The sequence below is a fragment of the Tauraco erythrolophus genome, chromosome 29 (genome assembly GCF_009769465.1).
Source record: "Tauraco erythrolophus isolate bTauEry1 chromosome 29, bTauEry1.pri, whole genome shotgun sequence".
NCBI classification, from domain to species: Eukaryota; Metazoa; Chordata; class Aves; order Musophagiformes; family Musophagidae; genus Tauraco; species Tauraco erythrolophus.
Genome location: NC_141493.1, coordinates 2,351,784 through 2,376,610, shown reverse-complemented (window position 1 = coordinate 2,376,610; position 24,827 = coordinate 2,351,784). Strand labels below are relative to the sequence as shown.

General features: G+C 54.3%; 1 protein-coding gene across 1 annotated transcript in view; it reads left to right on the top strand.

Moving 5' to 3' along the window:
- PEBP4 (phosphatidylethanolamine binding protein 4) overlaps positions 1-24,827 on the top strand; it is a 70,450-nt gene that overhangs the window by 12,070 nt on the left and 33,553 nt on the right. The window contains exon 4 of the mRNA XM_086628184.1: positions 19,465-19,563. Coding sequence (XP_086484310.1) covers positions 19,465-19,563 — 99 coding nt within the window. The remainder of the gene's footprint in view (positions 1-19,464; positions 19,564-24,827) is intronic.

The window sequence follows — 24,827 nt, the reverse complement described above, 5'->3', positions numbered from 1 at the left end:
CCGTTGTCGATTCGAGAGGAAAACCCACGTCTGCCCACGTAGGATCTCCCGAGCAGGGTTGTGTAACGGGGAGCCGGGCAGCCGTGCCGCGCCGGAGGGGCTGCCGTGCCACGCCGGGCTGGGGAGGTCCTGCTTTGGGGGGTGTCGGGGGTATCCGGGGGGAAAAAGAGCAGGAAAAGTGTTGTGACAACGTCCTGATGTGCTGTGGGGAGAGGTGGCAGCTCGGTGCCCGCTTGTCTCCCCAGAGGGGTTTGGGGATGCTGAGGGTTCCCACGTGTGCGTGCATCCGAGCGGGCACGGCACGTTTCGGAGTAACTGGAGTCATCGGGTGACTTCCAGCATCTCTGTTTCTTGGGGTCTTGGGAGCAAAGGGACTTTTTTGGCAGATGAGGGTCGGTGCCGGACTCGAGGGAAATATTTGCCGCGTCTCCAGAGCCCCTCCATGGGGGCCCGATCCTGAGCGTGCCCGGAGCTCACAGCACCGGCACGCTGGCCGCTCCGGCAAGCGAGCAAAGCCCCTGTTTGCCACTGTCACCAGTGGCTTTGCACCCATGGCATAATATCTTGGGGGGGGTTGAATCCATCGCTCGGAAAAGGCTCCTCATACCCCTGCACGGGGAGGGGGCCGTGCATTACCATCTCAATGGTTCTTTACATAAATACCGAGGAAGAAGAGAAGCTGGTGGCTCGTGCTGCTCCCAGCCTCCGAGCACCACGAGCCGGTGATGGGGTTGGAGTTCTTCGCCGCGTTACGTTTTTATCCAGATTTATTCATGCAGAACAGAGGCGCCGAGCGTGCCACGGGGCTGCTGGGTGCCCTGCTATACATAAGAATGCACCTTCATTTACATCCTTGCTACTTCCCCACGATTGAACTGTGTGGGTTATTTTTATTCTTCATGTGTATTTTTTTTTTTAAAAAAAAAAGGGGAGGAGGGAGGGGAAAAAAAAAAAAACACCCTTGAAATTCACCTGTTTTATTTCTATTAAAATTTCCCCTCCTGAATTTTTATAAGCCATAGAAATGAGACGCACGAGTGAGCGCCACTGGAGGGGAGAGACGAGGCCCGGGGATGAGGGGGAGGAATGCGTTTTGGGGCAAAGAGTAAGTTTATAACTATTTTTCTCTTAACCGGAGCAGTTAGCTGCACTGCAAGCCATTCATCTTCCGATTTAATAACTCATTCTCCCCACACGGAGATGGAGTATTATACTCCTGGATATTGCTTTTCTTGGTATCAAGCATCAAAGACGAATCCACATTTTCTAATAAAATACATTTTCATTGTAATTGAAATAATCGTTTTCTGCTCCTCGCTTTTCCCCTTTATTTTGGGTACTAGAGCTCCCCTTCTCCCAGGTCCCTCTCTCTGGCCTGACATTTATTTATTTCCCTTCCCAAGCGATGGTTTTGGTGCTGACAATACAAACCCTCTCCTTTTCCCCCCATCCCGGGGTTGCTCGTGTGCCGGGAGAAGTGCTGCCGTTTCCTTTGGGCTGCCTCTAATCCAGTAATAAATCAGATATTATGTTATATAGATCATATTTTCCAGCCGGGGGGGTCTCCTCTGCTGCAGGGGCTGATGCCAGTTGGGGTACCCGGGGGTACCAACCAGCTCAGGGGCTTTTTGCCACCGTTTCACCCTCAGATGACACTTTATTAGCAGCAACTCATCTCCCAGAGCCAACGTTTTCCCACGCAGCTGCTTGTGCCCGATGTCCCTTCTCCCTCTGGAGCATGTGATGAGTTTTTGGGGCCTCAAGGCAGAGGCAGGGCAGGCAGGGCGCCGTGCAGCTGCTGTGTTCGTGGGCACGGAGGGTTTTCTGGGAGCAGAGGGAGCTCTCGGCTCGCGGCTCTGCCGCTTCCCGCGCCGCCTCACCGGGGTTAATATCCTCAAACAAAACTTGTGCCTTTCATGTTCCCCTTGCCCGACTGTCTCTTAACTAATCATTTGATCTCGGCATCAATGTAAGAAGGTTCGGAGCCCGATCGGAAGTTAACGGGATGGAGGAATTAAGCAGCGGATCAAAGCGGCCGCCTCGCTGGCTGCAGTGGGGGCGGCCGGCGGGGTGACACGTGTGGCCATGGCAGGGGTGGGACATCCCTGGGGACAGCGGCTCTTTGGGCTCTCGGTCCCTCACAGCCCCGCTGCTGCAGCAGGGAAGCAGTAAGCTGCAACCTCCGTGCAAAGAGTCTTTGCACCCCAGCATGTGGCTATCACCCTGGCGCCAGGCCTGGTGTCGGTGTACTGGGGGGGCTCGTAGCCGTCTCAGGAGGTTTCCCCCGTGTTTGAGGATGCTGCAGGCAGCTGTGCCCCCCGCAGTGCCGGAGCCTATGTAAGTGTGATGGGAATTCCTGCATTAAATAAATATTTGGGGAGGAGGAGGGGAGGTGGCAGCGATGCCACAGCCCCCCATGATGCCGCAGCCGCCTGCAATGCCACCCAACCCCCTCCCAGGCACCTGGCAGCAGGGATGGAGGGTGATTCTGGAACCAAACAAACCTGGGGCTGGGGGGGATGGCGTTGCACCCACCAGGTTTACAAAAACAAAGTTTTCTCTACTAAAACTCGTATAATTTACGCCGCATGGAGCCGGCTGCTTTTTTCTGGGAGATGAGTAGGGGGCGCACACCAGCCCCATGGATCGGGATTCAGTTGCTGCTCAGGGCTTTGCTCCCAGGTTCTTCTGCGACTGCTGGGCTTCATCCCGTCCCCCTGGGAACTGCTCCTCCCCGGGGATCTCCCTCTTCACGGGGGCAGGTCGCTCGCAGCAGATGGATTTGCCAGATTTTTTCCAGCTGGAGTGAAAAGCCTGGGAATTTGGGTGGAAACCTGGCCGCAAGGAAGAAGAAGGATTTTTGGGGAGGAGATCAGCTCAGCTGGCATCGCTGGCTGCTCCCGGCCACCTCCGGGCTGCTGCTCTGGGTTCAGCTTCTCCCGGGCCATCCATGAGATGAGCCAGTCTGGGATCAGCTGCCGGCGGAGGGGGAGACCAGAGCTGACCTGAGTGCTGGGGGCTGCAGCTCTGCCAGCCCAGCACCTTTCCCTGTTGAAAAGAGAGGGAAAGCTTGGAAAACAGTACTTTTGCCACTTTTTGGTCTGGAATGTCACTGCAGGTGCCGCTTGCTGCAGTTTGGTGGCAGAGTCCTGCCGGGGCTGAAGGGGAGATGTTCCCGGGGAGAGATGCTCCTGGAGCACATCATGTGCAAAGCTGCTCTGCTCCCTGCAGTCACCGCAGCCTTCATGTGCTTGGTTTTCCCAGCAAAGATCCAGTATGTGGGAGAGGGATTCCTGTGAGACCCCCGTATGGGTGATGTGACCCACGTCCTGCCTGGGGCAGCTGGCAGTGCCATTTGGGGTTTGAGCCCCGACGGATGCTGCCTTTCCAGGAAAATGCTTTATCAAACCTCAGCCTTGAGTCCTTTCATTATCTACATCCAGGGTCTAAATTGCACAAGCACTTAAGTGCTGTTCTCAGCACAGGCCTGAGGCCACGAGGCAGGGCTGCGGTCGTGCCCTTCTCCGTTGCACACCCGGTTGCAGTTCAGCGCACGCACGCACGCACTGGCAGGTAAAAAAAAAACTCCTCCAGGAGGAAAACGTGCAATTAAAATACCACCACCACCACCCAGACAAAAAAAAAAAAAACACCAAAGCCAAAGCTGTGGCGGGCTCCAAACAGTGAATTAAATCAGGATGAAAGGCAAATGCCGGCTCTGGCAAAACCCTCGGAAAGGAGCCATCAGCGATCCGCATCGTCCTGGGATTTCAAACCACGCCAATGAAATTTGGCCGCTTCATTTCATTCACTGTCAATCAGCGTCGCTGCTACTGATGCTTCCTCCTCTTTTATATCCCCCGTTTCTTTTGGCGATGCCCAGAGCTCAGTTGTATCCCAGCCAGGCAGCCCTCATCACCAAGCGATTAAATCATCATCAAAAAAAAAAAAAAAAGAGGAGAGACGTCGCTTCTCAGACATAATAGTAAAAAGGAGGCGGCGGGGGGGGGGGACGACGGCTCCGGGTCTATTTCTGCTCTGATATGTCCTGGCGCTCGCAGCGTGCCTTCCCCAGCCGCCGCGCGATGCCGCGCCGCATCGGTGCTTCACCTGCTGCAGATGGCAAAGCGCGGCGTGCAGGGAAGGGCTCTCGCACCGCGCTGGGTTTCTGTGCGAGCCCAAAGCCCCCAGCCCCGGGGACCAGTCCTGCTTCGGTGCTGGACTCTGCCCTACCGCAGCCTCGCCAGGCTCCCACGAGCTTCGTCCCAGCACGGAGCAACTGGGATGGTGGTGAATGTGGCCCGTTGTGCCTGGTCCCCAAGTGTCCCTGCCTCTGAGTATCCCAACCTCTGAGCATCCCTGCCTCTGAGTATCCCAACCCCTCGCTATCCCAATCCCTGAGCATTCGTGCCTCTAACCATCCTGACCCCTGAGCACCCCAACCCCTGAGTATCCCTGCCTCTGAGTATCCCGACTCCTGAGCATCCTGACCCCTGAGCATCTCAGCCTCTGAGTATCCCTGTCTCCGAGTATTCCAAACACTGAGCATCCCAACCCCTGAGCATCCCTGCCCCCAAGTATCCTGACCCCCAAGCATCCCGACCCCTGAGCATCCTGTCCCCTGAGCATCCCAACCCCTGAGCATCTCAGCCTCTGAGTATCCCTGTCTCCGAGCATCCTGACCCCTGAGTATCCCTGTCTCTGAGCATCCTGACCCTGGAGCATCCCGACCCCTGAGCATCACTGCCTCCAAGCATCCAGGCCCTCGAGCATCCCTGTGCCGTGCCTTTTCCGAGGGCAGCTGCCTCCCAGCCTCTAAAATCTAGTGCTTTAATAACGGAGCGCTCAGGCTGTAAAGAGGCCGTGGAGAGAGGGGGGGAAATAATTGTGTGATCGGGGGCTATCGGTTCGCGGAGCTTTTCCTGCCCTGGATTTGGCCTTTCCCAGGATAAAAGGGAGCGATGAGGGCAGGGCTGCCTTAATGAAAATGTGCTTAACGGGCTGTCCCCGGGACCACACACCAGTGGGCTGTGACCACCCCAGCCCCGCCGTGGCCGAGGGTCCCTGAATTCCCTTTTTCCTGCAGAAATTTGCAGCACGGAGCCTCGGCGCGTGCCGTGCTGCTGCGTGCGCCGCTCTCTGACGGAGCTTTCGCCTCATTCCTGGGCTGTTAGAAATACCCAACGGGTTGGTTTTTATTATTTTTAAAGGGTTTTGTGTTTGAACACAGCTCTTTAGGAAATCCCACCCTGGGGCTGCTCCTGCTGCCTCGGCGCAGACGGACACAACGCCTGGCTCTGCCCCTGCGAGCAGCCTGGATGGCAAAGTTGGGCTCAGATCCCAGCTTTTCCCACACGGATCCAAAACTTAAAGTGATGAACATGAAACCTGCTGTCCCGGGGGACCGTCCCTGCCCAGCCGGGGGTGGCGAGCGGTGGGTCGGGGGGTTTGTTTGTCTGGGAAAGAGCATTAAAAATAAGTTGCGTAGCGCTGGCACGGCCGCCGAGCGGGGGCAGCAAAGGGCTGGGCCAGCGACTGCTTTTAATTTCAGAAATGTCACTGAGTCACGAATGACTCATAATTATAATGGGAGACATTTCCAACCCGGTGCATGACTCGGAGATGTCTTCCAGGGATATTAGAGCTGTTTGTAAAAGCCAAGCCTTGCCCTGGCGCTCTCCCCCTCTCCCCGACTGGGGGGCGTGTGTGTCCCCAACACCCCCTTGCCAAGGTGACAGCCTATCGTGCGGTGCCAGGAGGGATGCGGTCACCCCGCCGGGCTGAGGATGCTCATCGGTGTCCGAGGGGAGCGGGGAGGACACACATTAACGCTCCCCATCAGGTGGCAGGTGTCTATTAAAGTGACGCCCATCACCGCTGCGTCTGGCCTGCCCTTGACTCGGGGCTGCCCTGGCAGACAGCTCCATGTCCACCGTGTAACCTCAGCACCGGGGCTGCCGGGGTGGGGGGGATTGGGAGGCAGAGAGGCAGCAGCGTGGCCCCCTCCCCACCTGGCAGCACTGGGGGGGCGTCTGTATCTGAGCATCGTCCGGGTTATCCCTTACTCTGCCGCCGTTTCCTCCTCTTCCCAAGCAGGGAAATTGTCTTTCCCATTCCTGGTGTGATGGGAACAGAGCACATCCATGGTTGAGTCCCTGGGCAGTGCGTCCTCAGGTGCTGGTGGGTGGGTGCTGCGGTGGGCACCCAGGGGTGCTGCTCCCCTTCGGAGATGCTTCAGCACCCAGCTCTTCCCACAGCTCACCTTAGCAGACAGCGCTATGCCTCCAGAGCCAATTAATTAAGCAAGGTTGGTAATGAACTGGATTAGGGAGGCATTTGATCCAGTCGGACCAGTTCTGAGCTCCCGAGGTGACTGGTGAAGGTCTGTGCCAGCATCGTCCCCGGTGCGATGCCCGGGGAGCCGTGCAGTTCCCTCCTTGCTGGAAATACTTTCTCACTAAATAGCATTAAATATTCCTGAGCTGTGAACGTCTTGGACTGATTTTATTTTCCATAAATAAACTTGTTGGGAGATATTTGGAGATGGGCCTAAGCTGCGGAGCTTGGACTGGGTCCCAAATCTCGCTGCTGTTTGGGCTCGAGGGGTTGGTTTAGGATTGTTTCGAGCTTTATTTCGGTTTTAAGGGTTTGAGATTAAATAGCTGCCCTCAAACGGGGCTCCCAGCCCTTCCCCAAGCTCCCCGGTTCCCCCAAGGGCTGTTGATGGGCAGAGAGGGGCTAACGGGCATCGCCTCGCTGCCGGGCACGGGCTATAGGGTTATCTCTATATAACCCCCTATATAACCTATATATATAGGCTGCTATAGGGGCTGGGGCTTTCAGAAGCAGCTGCTACGTGGCCAGTCGGATGCTGCACGTGTCTTCAGGAGGTACCAAGCCCCCGTTGCTTGGGCTGGGACCGCGGATGCTCCGTGTTTTAGGCAGCTGCCGGCACCGGCGCGGTGCGTTTGCGGGGTGCAAACCCTTCCTCGCTCCACTGCTCCCAGCCGGAGCCGTCTCCAGTCTGTCCCAGCTTCGTGCTGGAAGCGGGTTGCTTTCCAGATCGGGCAAAGGAAGGGGAAAAAGAAACGATCAAGTCAATTCTGTTCATTTATTTTAAATGGGGATGTTAAGTAAGATGTATTCCCAAACCCGCTCCCTACCCGGCGCATCCCAGGGAGGCCGGATCCGTGGGGTGAGGACGTGAGGGTTTAATTCCTTTTCTCTCACCAGAGGGATGGAGCACTTTCTGCTCGTCTAACATGTGCCTGATTAATGCTGACAAGTACAGGATTGCTCTTTTGGCGAGCACACGTGCTCCCCGAACCCCTCCCGGTCCCTCACCCTCGCCTTCCCTTCTTTTCACTCAATTTTCAGGTTTATGCCGGGCGCAGCCATGGGAAGAGGAGTCTAATCTGACCCGTAAACTCTGTCACATCCTCATTAATTTGGCCATGTCTCCCCCGGTAGCCTAAGGGAACCGTCACATTTTTAACGAGGCTCCGAGGAGGCCGTCACGGCGACAGCTTCATTTTGACAGCTGCGACGGCAAAGGTGCAGCGTCAGGTTTTGCGGCGGCTGCCGGCGCCGGTGCCGGCTGATCCGGGTGCAGGATTGGGCCCTCGCTGGGTCAGCTTTTGCAGTTCTGTGCAGGGTTGTTTCCTTTTGGCTTCGTTTCACCTGGGATGCAGCTGCTGCTCCCGAATTTGCTGGTAATTTAAAGCTGAACCAGGCACGGACCCGGAGTGGGGGGATGCTGCTGGTGTTCCATCGACAGCCGTCGCTGCAGGGATGGTGCTGGCATCCCACTGTGGGGCACGTCCGAGCCCTTGGAAGGGCTCCGGGGTTTGGCACTGTGGCTCAAGATGAGCTGCCTTGGCCAATTCTGGGCAATTCTGCTTTTTTCCTCTCCCGTTATTCCTAAATGTAAACATTTTATAATGAAATCTCATAACGGGGTCCCCTTCCCAAGGAATATTCCCCGCTGGGGGGATCAGAGGCCGCATCCATGAGCAGTTTTGTGTTCAGGGCGAGGATCTATTGCTGTTTTGTGCAAGGGCAGCGGCTGATCCGGAGGGATCCTGCTCCATCCTGGGAGCTCTTCTTTGCCTATTCTAATGCAAATGCGCTTTAGCTGATAATCTGAATGTTGAGTGGATTATTTCACCCCCAGACGAGCTGCTGAAAGGCAAATTTTTTTGCTTTCAGTATATTGAACCGAAAAAAAAACACCCCACCACAAAGAAACCCACCTCGGAACTACGTTTTATCGCCAGAAATCCGTGCGGGAAGCACGTTTCTCTCTTTCCCTCGCGTGCCTTAAAATAAATGAAGAAATACGACCTAATGACACCCTCTAACAGCTTTATCACGTATGCACGATAATTGCATCAGCAAACATTTGTATTGCAATTAAAGCAAAGAGGCAATAAACCATGAGAAATCAATTAAAAGAGGATCCCGGCTGCGGGAGCAGCATCCCATCCTGCTAAGACGCAATAAGACCCGACCATCCCACTTATCCCATTTCCCCCTGCAAAAACCACAACAGAGCTTGATTCCTGCCCGCCCCCCCCCCCAAAAAAAAAAGTGAAGCTAAGAAGGGTGGTGCTTTTTGTCCCTCTCTTCAAATTTCCTGAACGCTGGAGCATCGCCGCCGGCTTTGCATCGTCGTTCCGGAGCATCGCTGCCCGGCGGTGTTGTGGCATCGCTGCCCGGTGATGTCGCGGCATTGGTGCCCGGTGTTGGAGCCGGTGGTTTTTGGGAGCTGAGGGTTTGCCCTGGGTGCTGGCAGGGCAGGGAGCAGAGGCTGCACCCCTGCGCCCGCACCGTGATGGGGTTTAGGTTTGTTTTCAGGGCTCGGACCAGCAGCAGGTTGGGTGGGTTGTTTAAAGCCGCCAAGCTGGGCTCCTGCCATGGACACAAACGGAGCCGTGTGGGAAATGTGCATTATTTAAGGCAGGATTCAGCCTTTTGGGTATAAGCAAATAAAGGAGCTTCTGCTGCATCAATCCAGCCCCGTGCAAACGCCGCTGCCGGCAGCTGAGGCTTTGCTCAGTGCTGCTGCAGGTTCCTCCGGCCCCTCAACATCTGCCTCCTGCACCATCCCTGAGCCCCTCACTCACCCCGGGACCAGCTTTTTTGCCTGGTCCATCACCCCAAATAACAGGGGTTTGGTGGCTAAACCAACCTCCCCATCACCACCACCCCATGCCATGCTCCGGGCAGCACACAAAGGGCGCTGTGCCCACGGAGACGCGTTACCCCCACCACGCACTTTGCAAAAAAAGCCACTAATCCCACCAAAACAAACCCTTCCCCTGCACGTGCGGCTCCTTCCCCCAGGAGAGACTGAACGAGAGACTGAACCGCACGTGACAGATGTTAATCGCGTCGTTTAATGCACTCCTGGAAGGCACTGGGATCCGAGGGCTGGGTAGGAACCCGCACGGAGGAGAATAGATTATTGTCTCTTGTTTCCACCAGCACCCACGGAGGAGCAGATCCCCCCGCGGCACACGAGTCCCCCGGCGAATCACAGCTCTTAAACTGGGGAGTTTTATAATATATGCACGGTGAATTAAAAAAATACATATATAATACTCACGTCATATATATATAATATGCACATCAATTAAAAAAAACCAACAAACAACATAAAGCCATTTTTGGGTTTTCCGCAGCTCCCCAAAGGGCTGTTTGGATGCGGGAGAAAGGAAAATAGTGGTGGAGGGTTTCATGGATCCCCACCTGACCATTCCCACACCAAAACTCTTCCACATGGCCTGGGAAATAATGAAAAACCATCCAACAGCCCTTGGAAAAGGGTTATTTGCCGCGCGGTGCTGCCAGCGGCAGGGAATTGCGTTTCGGAGGCAGAAGCAGCATCCCACCGGCCGCTTCCCTGATTGAATTCCCCCTCGGTGACCCGGGAACGTAATTGCAGTGAAGGGCAGCCGGGGCAGATCGCACCCGCCGTGGGAATCGGCATCTCCAGCCATCCCTCGACCCGGCGAGAAATTGAAGCGAGATGACTAAAGGTCCATAAAAGTAACCAACTTATTGACTAATAGATTTCTTAGTCATGAAGTCCCCGCGCTCCGTATGCGCCGAAATCAAAGCAATTACGGATTTAAATGAAGCCGGGCTCGGCGGGGCAGAAAATGCTTGTTTTAGCACCAGATTGGCCAGAGGTGAAGGACCTGTAACCCCCCGGTAATGAAAGCTCTTCACAGCGCGCCGCGTTCCGCCGGCTGGTAATTGCCGCGCTCCGCGGCGCGGCGCCGGCTGCAGTAATGATGCCCCCGTTCCTTCTCGTAGGGCTCATTTCAGCGTCCCGTTTTTCGGGGATTTCAAAGCGATGAGGCACCGTGGAAATCCACACGTTCCCGTGGGATGTTTTCCCACTCGGAGGATGTAAAATATTATTTCAAGCTTTCGACCGGTGTCGATTCGTAAAGTGGTGGGAGCTGGGAGCATTGGGAGAGGGTGGATCTGTGTGCTGGGGACAAATGGAGGTGACACGGGTGTTTGTCGCTCCCAATCGGGCTGAATCGATACGATTTATGTCTTATTTAGTGTGACAAGGTGGGTGTATTAAAAAAAAAAACTATATTAGGAGGGGAAAGGAAAAAAAAAAAAGGAGATTTTGGATGGGAATAAAAATCCTATTAACTTCCAAATGGAAACCACATCCAAGGGAGACAGTTGGCTTCTCTTCTTAGTTTATTATTAAATATTTTACTAGGGAGGGAAGTTCTGAGCTGAGCATCTTTTCCCTCCTGTTGCTGGCAAGAGCGGTTTGCGTGGCGGGGAGGGATATTTCGGGGCGGTTTTTACCGAAGCGGTTTCTGGGTGCGGATCAGCGGGTGGTGATGGTGCCCCAGGGGTGGGCGAAAGGCCCCGGCACCACTTTTGGATATTTGAGACTCAGGAACAACAAATTCAAAATGCTGGGGGGCACTGAACGGCAGCGTGGATGTGGGATCCGGAGATGGGCCGAGCAGCTCCCGCCACTCCTAAAACGCCGTGATTTTTCCCCAAACAGGGAGGAGACCTCATCTCCCCTCCCAGCCCGTGCAATCTCCCAGCTCCCACGGGGCTCAGGGATTAATTTCTTTCGGTGACCCTGGGGGCTGCTGCAGCCTGACCCCGATGCCGGAGGGGCGGCGAGGTCGGAGCGAAGGAGCAGAGGGGACCGGCAGCAAATGATAAGACCCGCCGGGCACTCGGGAGTCGGAACAATACGGAAATGGCATTTCCAGTTAACTTAATCACCGCGCCGGCTCCCGCTCGATAGAACCGCCGAGATTCAATTACTCTCCCCGCGAGCACGATCCCCCGGGGACCAACGTGTCACCGTCCCCCTCCGCAGCCGCCGGCTGCCGGCACCGCCGTCCCACGCCACCGCCGCCATCCCCCCCGGGACCCCCGGCATCCCGCCCGGCCTCGGGGGCGGCTGTGGGTCCCTGCGGGCACGTCCCTGGGGTCGGGGCTGGCAGCGAGGGGTCGGGGCATAGTCAGGAATGATAAATAAGGGGGTGGCGGAGCGCCGGGAGCTTGTAGGAATATGGACTTATTGTGCCGCCCGGCCCCACGTGCCGCGGGGTGTGATGAGCCCAGCACGTCCTTTTCTTAGAGAGAAAAATCTAATCCAGAAATCCAGAAAACACTCATTATTTAGTTTTCCCCAGTATTTTTGCGCGTTCAAGGGATTTTAATAATATTAATTGTTATTTAATTCGCGCTTTGGCAATCCGTGTGTGTTGAGCTATTATTTTGTTGGAAAGGCAGCAATACTCGGTCCGCTTTTGCACCACGATCCATCCTGTCAGCCTCCAGCCCTTCCTGCCCAATACCCATCCATCTCTGCATCACACCCTGTGCAAAGCAGCCAGACATCTCCTCATCACCCTCCTCCTCTTTTCTTTTTCTTCTTAATCTCTGGCTATCAGACCCTAAAGATCAATCTGTCACAGGGCTCACCGGGTGCTATTTGCCTGCACGGGTGGGAACAGCCGAGCAAAGGGCTGCCAGGATTGTCACCTCCGAGTCACAAAGTGGAGGAGCTGGTCTTTCCTGAGTGTCCCTGGTGCAGGAGCATGCCTGAGTCCCGTCCCCATCTCAGCATCCCTCCATCCCCATCTCAGCATCCCTCCACCCCAATCCCAGCATCCCTCCTCCCTATCACCATCTGAGCATCCCTCTCCATCCCCATCCCAGCACCACTCCATCCCCATTCGAGAATCTCTCCATCTCCATCCCAGCAACCCTCCATCCCCATCCCAACATCTCTCCATCCTCATTCCAGCATCCCTCCTTCCTTATCCCCATCTGAGCATCCCTCTCCATCCCCACCCCAGCACCCCTCCACCCCCCTCCCTCCCCTCCAGCCTCAGCCCCACTTCCCCAGATAATGAGAGCGAGTTTAAAAAACTTAAAGCCTCTCCCTGCGCTGGTGACTGACACAAATGGAGTTCATATTTAATCATCTGTTAACTCGTTGTCTATTATAGCTCTTTAATAGCACCATAGATATTCTTAATGAAGCATGATTTAAGGTATTTACAGCTCTAGGACCGACAGACATCACTCACAGTGTGCAGGTAATGAGGCGTAAAACAGCTCTGGAAACCGTAAAAATGGGAGAGAGAGAGCGAGGAGGGAGAGAAAGCGGGCGAGGAGTTGGGAGCGGAATTGTTCCAGGGTTTGTTTTAAAATGTTTAGGCATTTAAAGTCATTTCAGCTTTCCCGAGGTGTCTGGGAGCACAGGGTTCAGCAATTCCCAGCACCAGTAACCCCGGCCTTGCCGGGAGGGATCTGGCCACGCCACGCTCCCGGGCCACGGCGGCTGCGGCGACGGCTCCTTCCCATGCCTGGATGGGAGGGAAGTGGGGAAAAAGCCATTTGGGGGTCCCCGAGGACCATGTTGGTGCTTTGAGGGGGGTAAAGAGCAAAGCTGGGGGTTTTTGGTGCGTTTGCCCCCACTGGTGCTGTTTTTGTTGCCCACCCAGTGACACGGCCACCACGGCCCCTTTGCCGACGGTGGGGGAACGATGACCCTTTCCTCTGCTCGTTTGCAAATGTCACCCTGTGCAATCCTTGTCTTTTTTTTTTTTTCTTTTCCATTTTTTCCCCAAGGAAAAAAAAAAAAAAAACAACAACACAACCCAAACCGAAAAACCACCCAAACCCAAGCCAAGATCGGGAAAATAATTTGTGACGGAGGTGCCATTTCGCATCAAAATATTTTGTAGAAAATGTCAAATGTCACCAATCCATGTGTCCCCCCGCGTGATAGTAATTGGGCTGGAAGGCTGCGCTCTGCCACCGCGGCCGCTCGCTGCCGCCTCCTCCTCCTCCTCCTCCTCCTCCTCCTTGCAGACCACTCAGAAAATGTGTCTCTTCCTTCGAGTCCATCCCAGCTCCCTCGCCTGTGGAGCGGGCAGCGCTGCTGGCCTCGGTGGCATCCGCGAAGCCGTGACACCCAAACGGCAATAAACAGTTCCAGGGAAAGCAGGGGGGGGACACGGAGGAGCCACTGGGCAGCAGGGTCGGGGGTTCTTGGGGGTTTCATTCCCTTTTTGCTGGTATTTTGGGGGGTTTCTCTTCTGGCTGGAAGATGGGCAACAGTGGGGCTGGAATGTTTTGTTCCCCTGATGTTCGGTGTCTGGCAGCCAGTTTACAAGTGATGATGGTGATGGTGATGGTTGTGATGATGATGATGATGATGACGGCAATTTAGATAATGCTCGATTTTGGAGAAACCCAGTGAGCTCCCTGCAGCCTGTTGCTCTCATCCCTCCCTGAAAGTCATCTGGAGACGCAGCCTCCTCCACGGCCACCTCTTCCAAACCTGTACTTACAGCATCACGGACCCTTTGGAAGGTTTATCCCACTTCTGGCGTGGTTACGTCAAGCGTGTCCCTCACCCATCGCAGTTTTTTTGTGAGGAGCCTGTTTCTTCTACTACAGGGGCAAACAACCCATTCTCCTTTTGTAGAGCAAATCACCCAGTTCTTAAAGCATCCCAAGACTTTGGGAATGAACTTTTGAGGTGTTTGCTTTAACGATCCCGGATTAATCGATTCTTATTATGCCTCATAAATATTTGGCCGGCTTGGCTGCGGCGAGCCCCGGGGGAGAGCGAAGGGCTGGGGAGAGCCGTAGAGTGTTGGAAAGTCAATGAAATTCCCTTCGAGGGGATGGAGTGGGGGGGGGGGAGTTCAGATGGTGCCGCTTGTCCCCTTGGGCAAGTCCTGCGGAGCCGGGTTAACATCGCCCTGACCTATTTCTGCACGGGGAGAAGAGGGTGGGAGCGGAGAGGTGCTGGTTTAAAACAAGAAGGTAAAACCCTGCTGTGCTCTGCAGCTCCCTCCCGAAGCCACAACCACCAACTCGGTCACAAACAATAGTTTTTTTTGGCCCCCCCCCCCCCGCCGTTAGCCACCGAAGGAGCTAGAATTTCTCTTTGGCGAAGCGTCAGCAGCAGAATTGCTAACTACGTGCCCGTTATAGAAACTTTTTTAGTACTGGGGACGAGCCAAGAAAAAAGCCCAGATTGACTCTCAGCTCTCAGCTGGTGCTCGCGGCGCTTCCACCGCGCCGGGGGAACCGCACCGCTCCGGCTCTCGCACCGGCGGGATACTGGAGTCGTCACCCGGAGAGCCAGGATGGTGTTTCCCAGGACCCTGCCCCACCTCGCTGCCTGTCCAGGACCTCCTGCCCCACTCTGCAAGGTCGTTTTGGGAATATATGTAGATTTTCTGGTTTGCAATTGCATAAACCGAGCTTTGCCCCGGCCGGGGTGCCAGGGCACGAGCTCCAGCCCGGGCGCTCGGGATGTATCGTCACGTCCCATCTCTGCACCGGAGGGACCGACCAGCCTCGGTCTGTGTCATCTCATGCCATCAGCCACCCCGAAATCCTTGCCAGCAGGATAACGAGGGCTATGGCAATGCTGAGCTTTAGCTCTCGGGGAGGCAGAGGGCTTTTTAGCTCCGACACTGTCTGAACCTACCCGTGCCGCCGTTGCTGCTGCAGCAGCTCCCGGCCTTGGTAAATCTGCTAGCAGCTGCAAAGGGACACAGGTGGCAATAGGTCACCTGGAAATGCCACCCTGTGCCCAGCGAGGGGCTGGGCGCTGCCAGCAGCTTTGGCTGTGAGCACTGGAAGAGCCCTGGCTCTGGTGGGCAGCAGCAGGGAGCAGCTCCCCAGGACGGATGAGCTGGGCAGGGTCCGAGTGGACTTTTCAAAATCAACCAAACCCCTTTATACCCCGTGCTGGGAAGCGGGCACTGGGCTGGGAGCCTGGCTGGGGCTTTGCCCATCACCTGAGCTTTGTTTTTCAGTCTTGGGGTTGAATTTCTAAGATGAGTTGGGCCAGCAAAGCTGGGCACCATCCGCCTTCCCTTCACCCTCAGGAGAAAGCACATTTTATCCCATTTTTCTCCATGCCCAGCAGCGCGCTGGCGGGACGGGGCTTCGCTCCAGCTCCATCCCCAGCCAAGCCCTGGCATCCCTGGCAGGGCAGAGCTCCGCGGCCGTCCCGGCACTGCCGAAAACGCCGGTGCGCTGCATGTGTGCCGCTTCCATGTGCGCCGGTTTCCAAGGAAACCGCTCGCTCTACATGTGTGTCGCTTAACACCCTATTTGCTTTCATTCGGATAAGTCTTTAATTCCTGTGCAGCCCCGGCTGGGCCGGATCTATTGAGCTGTGTGTGTATCCTTGGCATGCAAATCCCTCTCCTGCCCGCCCGCCTCTTGGAAAGTCCCTGCCTGCTCCGAGCAAGTTGGCGAAACCTGTGGCTAATCGGAGGAGCTGCCGCTCTCCGCAGTAATAACTGGATCTATCGCTGCCACTTCCCTCCAGAAACAATTAGCAGGGAAAACATGACATGTGGAGCTGCTGTCATCTGCCGCCAGCTCCGGATCGGGTGTCGGAGCCGGGCAGGACACCTGGGATGCTCAGATGGGGATAAGGAAGGAGGGATGCTGGAATGAGGATGGAGAGATGCCGGGATGGGGATGGAGGGTTGCTGGGATGGAGATGGAGGGATGCTGGGATGGGGATGGAGGGTTGCTGGGATGGAGATGGAGGGATGCTGGGATGGGGATGGAGGGTTGCTGGGATGGAGATGGAGAGATTCTCGACTGGGGATGGAGAGGTGCTGGGATGGGGATGGAGAGGGATGCTCAGATGGCGATAGGGAAGGAGGGATGCTGGGATTGGGGTGGAGGGATGCTGAGATGGGGATGGAGGGATGCTGAGATGGGGACGGGACTCAGGGATGCTGAGTGCGATGCGAAGCCGGAGGGGGTAAAGCACCGGCTCCGGCTGCAGCGCTGAGCCCTGCGGGAAGGCGGCAGCTCGTTGCAATGGTTAAATATTAATTGCAAATAACCCCGGGGAGAGGAGCTGGGGAGTGGGGACGGGTCACCTTTGCATGAGCCTGGTGATGCCCATGTTGGTGGGATGCTGGTGGGATGCACTGTGTCCCACACACCGGCAGCTCCTCCGTGCTCCGGGCTGGGAGGAAAAGGGTGCCAAGGTGTTGCGGGTGCTTTGATCCCCCAAATTTTCAGCTGTGGTAACCCAAAATGGCTTTTCCTTCCCTCTCCCCCTTCCTCCCCTCTGCAAAACAAGCTGCCGCCGTCCTTCTGCAGGACTGGGAAAATTTCTGATCTAAACCCACTTTCCTCCTCTCCAAAAATCCCCGGGGCTGGTTCAGGCTTGTAAAGCCGAGCAGCTCCCGTCGCACCGCGGGGCTGGATCCCGCCCGGAGCCCTGACAGCAGCTAATGCTGTTAGCCTGTGTCAGAGAGGGATTTCAGCATTAAAAACACCCTAAATTCACCATCTCACAAGCAGAGACAGCAAAAAACCACCGACCCCATTCCCGGGGTACGGCAGCACCGCTCCGGGACACCGGTCGGAGGGTTCGCCTGGCTTTCGGGGAGATTTTTGGGGAGATTTTTTGGGGGCTGGTGGAATTCTGGCTGCTGGCACGGGATGTGCCGGCACCTAAGCAGCAGGAGATTAACTCGGGCTTTGCTATCTTTAGGTGGAAGGTGGAGGATTGTGCCTCCGAGGGTGGCCTGCAGGTAAGGAGGGAGGAAAATCCCTCGGTGCCAGCCCGGCTCGGCGGGGTCTGACCTCACCGGCCCCCCGGCCACGTTTGCAGCCACCTTTCTGGGCCACAATCTGTCCCGAATTACGAGCCTGCTGTTAACTTCACTTGCACTCTATTCTCGTGTTTGCTGTTATTTTTTAACACTTTTTTTTTTTTCCCCCTTATATTTTTTTTTTCTTTTTTTTTCACATAAAAGCACTATCCTCTCCCCAGAGCCTGCCTGTAGCGAAGGCATGGTCTGTACAACTGCAATTATTTCGAAGAACAGATGGAGTGAGGAGCAGAAAGTCTGTTAATAGTAATAGAAATGCTACATGTTAACCTGGACAGCACACGATGACAGTCCCATGACTACACGTTCTGTTCCCACCAGCTGGGCTCCCGAGCCGAGCCGAGAGATTCAGGAACGCCGCGCTCGGCTCCGCACCCTCCCCAAAGTTACAGCTCAAATTCCTTCACACTTGCAGCGTCGGGTTTTTGGGTTGTCGGGCATCTTCCCTCCCCCTCTTCCTTCTCATTAAACGCCGATTTCAGGGACACTGCCTGATTTTTTTCCAGGATGCTCTGGGAGCAGATGCTGCCAGCGGTGCGGGGAGGGAGGTGGCAGCTCAGCTCTGAGGTTCCAGACTTTGACCTCGCACAGTGACACCATCACAGCTCCTTTTCCATGCACGCATCCGTGTGCTTGGTGTAAACCCCTCCGCGATGCAAATGCCTTGAGCCGGGGGGGGATGGATGCAGCAGCTCCATGCCGGCCACGCTCCCAGGCAGGGTGATGGCATGAGCTCAAAATTTTCTTTGCAAGCTGGTTGCTAAATGGGTCGAAATCCATGTTTTCTGGTTAAATCGGTTCTTGTTGTGGATGTGTTGCCTACAAGGAGGGCTGAGCAATGCACGGCTCCGGTGGGCTGCGAAGGGAAGGGATTACGGGGGATCCCTGGGCATGGCGTTATCCTGGGATTTCCTTGCCCCAACCAGGGTTGGGAAATGGAGGAAAAAAAGGTGATCTCTGCCCCAAGAATCTTTCTGTGCCAAATCCCTGCCTGGTTTCACAAGCAACCGGGGGATTTAGCGGCGGAGCTCCAGCTAATTTTGGTGGGAATCGCACGGCTAAATCCGCCGGCCGTTTACGAAACCTCGGCCCTCGGGCGCGCCGGAGCCGCGGCACCGCTGGCGGGGTGGCAGGTGCACCTGGAGGTTTTATTAGGATATTAATCTGGGTGCTTGTGGGATAATCTGGTGCCTGAGGTCCTGCCAAATCCCTTGAGATCCGCAGGTTTTCTATCCCCAGTCTCCAGAGGTCATGTCAAACGCAGCTCCGTCCTCGGACGACCAAAATATCCACCTTGCCTGGTGGCACCTTGGGGTGCTGGGCACCCTCGGTGGGGACCCGGGGTGGGCTGCTGGGGATGCCCAGGTGCTGAGGCAGCATTATCCATGAATCCCTACTCTCTTTTCCTGGTTGCCATCATCCAGGAGAGGTACCCAACCCCCCGGGTGCGTGGTGAGGCAGCGGCTTTGCCATCCTGGAGCGTTACTGGTGCATCTTTCGGTTCTTTTGGGGTTTGTCAGGTAGAGCTCAGCACCTCGCAGCCACCCAACCACCACCCCGGGGCTGGAGCTGCCTTTGAACCTCAAAAATATCTCGTTCCCACCTCTCCTAGGGATTGGGACCTTTGGTGGAAAGTCCCCTGTACCACGTCGCGTTGCCCTGCCCTGCGCCGCTGTGGATGGGAGCCAGGGCCAGCTGACGGGGGAGGACATTCCCTTTGGTGCCTTTTCTTTGGAAGGCACCTACTCTTCCTCCTTTTGAAGAGATTTAGATGGCGAAGAGTAAATCAGCCTGTGGCTGCACATTCATCGCTCGCCTTCTCCGTGCATTTTGCACAGACACAACTGTCATAGAATCACAGAACCACGGAATGGTTTGGGTTGGGAGGGACCTCAAAGATCATCCAGTTCCAACCCCCCTGCCGTGGGCAGGGACACCCTCCACTACACCAGGTTGCTCAAAGCCTCATCCAACCTGGCCTTGAACACTTCCAGGGATGGGGCAGCCACAGCTTCTCTGGGCAACCTGTGCCAGTGCCTCACCACCCTCAGAGGGAAGAATTTCTGCCTTAGATCCCATCAAAATCTCCCCTCTTTCAGTTAAACCCATTGCCCTTTGAAGTGCGCGTGCACGGGACAGTGTGTGGGGAAAAAAATAGTAAAAAAATATATTTTAGGGGTTGCTAAAACTCCTGGAGGGATGCTCCTCGCTGGCGTGCCACCGGTGCGAGGCTCCAGCCCCGTGCCCCATGCCCAGAACTCTCTCCTCTCCTCTTTTGCAGAGCAAGAAGTACGTGCTGGTGCTGGTGGACCCCGACGCTCCCAGCAGAGCCAACCCCAGGAACCGATTCTGGAGGCACTGGCTGGTCACCGACATCCCAGTGAGTCCATGTGTTGGGGATCCCAGCAGGTCAGGGCTCCCCCGAGCACTGGGTTGCGTCGGGCATTCCCGTGCCGGAGGGTCGCGTTCCCGTGGGATGCGCGCGGTGAAATCCCGACGGACGAGCGTTTGCGAGGGAAAGGTGCGTGGTGCTCAGCGTGGAGGGAGGGGAGCGCTTCCGCCGGCTACAGAGAGCGGAGCTGGTCCAAAAATATTGCTGGGTTGGGATTTTTCTTCCTCTTCTTCCAAGGAAATGCTGAAAAAATTCCCTAAATTGAAAAATCTCCCCCACCAGTTTTCTCTGCAAAGACAAGAGGTTGTTTCAAACAGCTCTTGCTGCTGTTTGGGGTCTTTTGGTGCAAAAAGCAGTTTTGGTGAAAATCTCGCCAAATTTTCCCTTTTTTTTTTTTTTTCTCTTTGAGAAAAGCGTTTCCAGCTTCCAGGGAAATGAGTTTGGGCTGAATTCCAGCTGCTTCCTGGCTCCATGGCCCAGGGACAGACGGATGAGCCCTTCCACCATCCCATTCCTTTGCTCATTTGCTTCAAGAAAGGTTTCGGAAAATCAGTTTGTTCCTCTACTTCTTGCTTTTATCTCTTAAAAGATTCGGTGTTTCGGCCCTGAATCAGTCTAACTAATAATCTTAGTACTAAAGTCTAATTAAGATATCAATTAATTTGCAGCATGCATTTAACAAGAAATATCTCGTCATTCTCCTCTATTATTCTCTGAAATTACTGCTAAGGGCTTTTTGTACAGATACCTTAATTAGACTTTTTATTGTTAATGGAATATTGAGCAAATTAAAATTGGATATTAATACTTTCCATGAATTTCATAATTGGCTGAAAAATATAAAGCGTTCAGAATAATTGCAGAGATTTGTGTACAAGGCTTTTTTCTTTTTTTTTTTTTAATCCTTCACGGAAACCCTTCTGCATTTCTAACAACAGGGTCCTGAAAGTCTCTCATTAATTTTAATATTTAGTAAACGCAAAGGAGCCCAAGCTCTTGTTTTCCCTCTGTACACAGATCCTTCTGAGGCATTCGCTATTGCTAATTATTGTGATTTTCTTTTCTTTTCTTTTTTTATTTTTTTGAATATAAGACATTTAAGCAAAGAAGGGAAATGTGGGATTAAAACCCGTTCTCCAGCACAAATGGAAGGTGGGTTTTCCCCCCTGGCGTTTGAGCAATTCAGTTTGTGATATAAAAGGTCAGAAACCTCCTTGCCAGGCCAGGAAAGGAGGAAAAAGGAGATTTTGGGGAAGGAGAAGGACTTTTGCATCCCCAAGTGCTGTGTCTCTGCCAGGGATGGGGCTAACCCCAATGATCCCTTAAGTTTTCTCACCATGAGATAAATATATATATTATATATAGGTGAGTGAGGGGCGAGCTGGACTTGATGATCCTGATGGGTCCCTTCTAACTTGAGGTATTCTCTGATTCTATGACGTATTTTATATGTATATAATATATATGTGATATATGATCTATTATTATGATGATCTATTATTAGGATATATTATATATGGTAGATATAAGATATAGGATATAGGATATAGGATCTGTTATTATGATCATGATATATATAATAGATATATGTGATATATATAGTATATTATATATCTTATCATAAATTCTATGATATATCATGATCATATATAATGATATCAAACGATCTATCATTTTATCATATCATAAGGATATGAGATATATATCCCATATATATATTACGTGTGTGTGTATCTCCCTCTTTCACGTGCCCACACACGTATACACGGATAAATCTCCACCACACCATAAGTCACCACCAAACCCAGTGTCATCCTGGCACAACACTGGGATGAAATCACCTTCCCCAGCGCCGAGGTCGGTCCCCATTGCTGGGGATGCAGGCGAAGGGGTGGTGGTCCCAGCATCCCCCCCCATCACCCGGGGCCGGAGCTTTCCCAAATCTCTTCTGCGGAGCCGGTGGCTCCCGGGGCTCCGACACATGGTGTCTGGTTGGAATGCAGATCGGTGGGATATATGGAAGTCTTGGCTCCGAGGAGCTTCAGCTGACAGGCTTATTTGCACACTGGCTTTAAAATAACCGTGTAGGCTTTACATGACACCTTCTGTCGCTTTGGTGCAGAGAGGGGCTTTCAAGTGCCTTTCTCCGGGAGGGATGGGGTGGTCGGTGCGATGGCTGGGGGGCTGCATCGCCCTGGAATCACCCTGGCATAGCCCCGGCATTGCCTGGCATCACCCCAGCATCACCCCAGCACCGCCTGGGCTTTGCCATCTCTGGTTTTGGAGGGAAATAGATGCCATTGGAGGCGCTCGCAGTGCCTTGGCACGCTGCCGAGTTCAGGATTCGGCTCGGAATTTGGTTTCCCAGGTGGGTTTTGGGATGGAGCATCCCATCCCATCCCCGGCCCGGTGCCGCTCGCCATTCCTTATCAGCCGCCGCTCCGTCGATTGTCAAACACGAGAGATGCTTTCACTCTCGTTCAAAATAATTTAAATAAAAATGTTGCTACAAAGTGGAATAATATCTTTTGATGAATGTTTTTAAAGCCCTTTAGGTTTTCATGGTAATTTGCAGTGTAAAATTATTTAGAGATAAGAGCCAAATTAGCTCTTATAGGCGGAGGTCGATATGTCCCGTTATCCATGCAAGCAGTGTTTAAATATAATCAGCCTTTACTCTAATGCAGCATAATTGTTCATTTGAAATAGCTTTTTTTTCCTTTTTTTTTTTTTTTTTTTACTCCATTCAATGAGTCATTAAAATATTCAAAGGATAATGCAGTGAATTGGAAATGAATTTATCACATTATCCTGTATATACTGTAGAGCATCAGGTAACCAGGCAGAGTCGGAACCAGTTTACAGAGAAACCCAGTAAACAAGGTTTTCCATTTTGTATTCAGCAGGGGAAAGAAAAAGAAGGGAGAAAATACTGCCCTTCGACTGGAAAGCTTTCCGTCTTTATTCCCCCTCCTCCGGGAGGAGGAAGGGGGAGGGAGAGAGCAGCAAATTTGTACTCCTCTAAAGCCTCGCTGCTTTAACTTTATTTTTATCAAAATATGTTTGTAACAGAAAGTCGTTATGGAAACCGGTTCTGCCAGCCGGGAGAAATCCTGCGCCAGGCTGGTGCGGAGCGGGACCCACCGGGCACTGCTGCCACCCAGCACGGCTCGCCTCGCTCCGCCGACCCCTTCCCGGGGCAGGGGGATTGGGGAAACTGAGGCACGAAGCTGGTGGGAGACCAATCCGGGGTCAGATAGGGGAAATGTGTCAAATGAGTTCGAAGGGGACCCGTTCCCACCCCATCGCCCATCCCAGCGAATGGCTTTTCCCCCACCGTGGGTGCAGCCCCCACCCCAGGGCTGCGCTCGCCCCCGTGCCTTGGCAGAGCAGGATGGGGAACCCATGGGTGCGGGATCGGTGGGTTTGTGTGCTGGGGGACCCCAGCATCCCTGCTGGGTCCCAGAGGTCACCAGCACCACCAGTGGTCCTCACCCTCAGCGCCCGCTCCTGCGGTTGTGTTTGCCGGAGCGTTTCTCCTCGGCGGCTGATAAACAGGCTCCGGGTTGCAAAGTGTCACCATAGAAACAGGTGCTGTCTTAAGCAAACAAGGGCTTTATTAACCTGCAAAGTTCTGGGGGGGTTTTGCAGGATTAGGGGTTGGGAAGGGAGCTGGGGGGGTGGGCTGCTTGCCCACGCATGTGGCCCTACGCCCTGCCCCGGCCAACAACCCCAGCCCCATCCCAAAGGGACACGGATGCACGTGCTCCGGGGAAAACTTTTCCCCCGTAGCGTGTTTGTACAGCACATGGTACTGGGGGGTGGTATCAAGCTTATCCAAAATGTTTGGCTTTAGTAAAACTACCAGAGAGCAGCTGGTAATCACCAGCTCCTGTTATTTCTGCCCTTGGCTGCTGCGCGGCCACGGATGCTGCTCAGCATCCCGGCGGTGCCAGCCCCGGCCAGCCAGGAGGAAAATTTCCTTGGGGCAGGGAATGCTTTTTAGTGGGTTAATTGATGCTAATGGGGAAAAAACCATCAGGTTTGGGGTATTTTGTGGGCAGGAGGGATCCCTGTTTGGGGAGATGCTGGAGTGCTGGGGTGCGTTTCTCTGTTTGCGCCGGCTGGTTCCGTGCTGCCGTGGGATCCCACTCCAAGCTGCCATGGGATCCCCACCGCCCCCGTGGGATGGGGCAGGTGTAAGGGGCGATGAAGAGGGAGCGTTCCTCCTTGCCGGGGCCTTTTCTAGCCTACTTTTTTGGTGATTAAACCAAGGGTTTGAAAGGGAAAGAACAGAGAGAAATGATGTTTGAATCCATGACTTTGCTCCTTGGAACAGTCAGTTCCCCAGTGTGAGGCTGTGTCGCTGCCCTTTAATGAAGCCTTTATTAATAAAGGAAAGAAAAATAAGGAAAACCAAAACAAGCTTAAGAGGTTGCTGCTGGAGTGTCGTTTTCCTCGTGCTTCGAGGTTTTTTGGTCCTCCGTAGGCACGTGGCAAGGTCAAGTCCCTCTGAACCAGCCGTGGCCAGCGGCAGGAGCCCGGGCGCTGCTGCGTTTGCCAGAGCTGGCGCCAGCCCGCGGGGCACGTGTTTCCCTGCCAAGGGCTGTGTCCAACAGGTTTCCCGGGAGCCGTATCCCGAGTTGAGTGTCAACTGCTGTTATTCAGGCTCTGCAAACAGATGGGGTTTAATTGCTGCCACTGTCAGGCTCTCTGCAAATAGCAGATGAAAAGGGCTTTTTGGCTAATTGTTTGAAATAAAAGTTGGGAAGCGACGGATGGGAATTATAGATCAAACGTATTTTAAAGAGCAAACTGTTTGTGTTACCTATAGATACAGTCGTTAGGATCAGCGAGCGGCTGTACGATCCGGTGCCGCCCGAGCGCCCGTCGTGCCGGAGCGACACGGGAGCAGGAGCGTACGGCTGCGGAAAAAGCAGCACCAAAGCTGCGGGAGAACAGGGCAGCAGCGGGGCAAAGAGAGAGGGGAGCTGGGGGGAGCTGGAGCCCCAGGCCCCCCGGGAGTGGGGGACAGGTCTGGGTGCACAAGCATGTCTGTTTGCACAAGTGTGTGCCTTTGCACAAGTGTGTGCCTTTGCACAAGTGTGTGCCTTTGCACAAGAACATACGTTTGCACGATCGTGTATCTTTGCATGGAGACGTGGGTTTGCACAAGTATGTATCTTTGCAAAAGCGCGTGCGTTCACACAAGTGTGCATCTTGGCAAAAGCACATGTTTGCACGACTGTGTA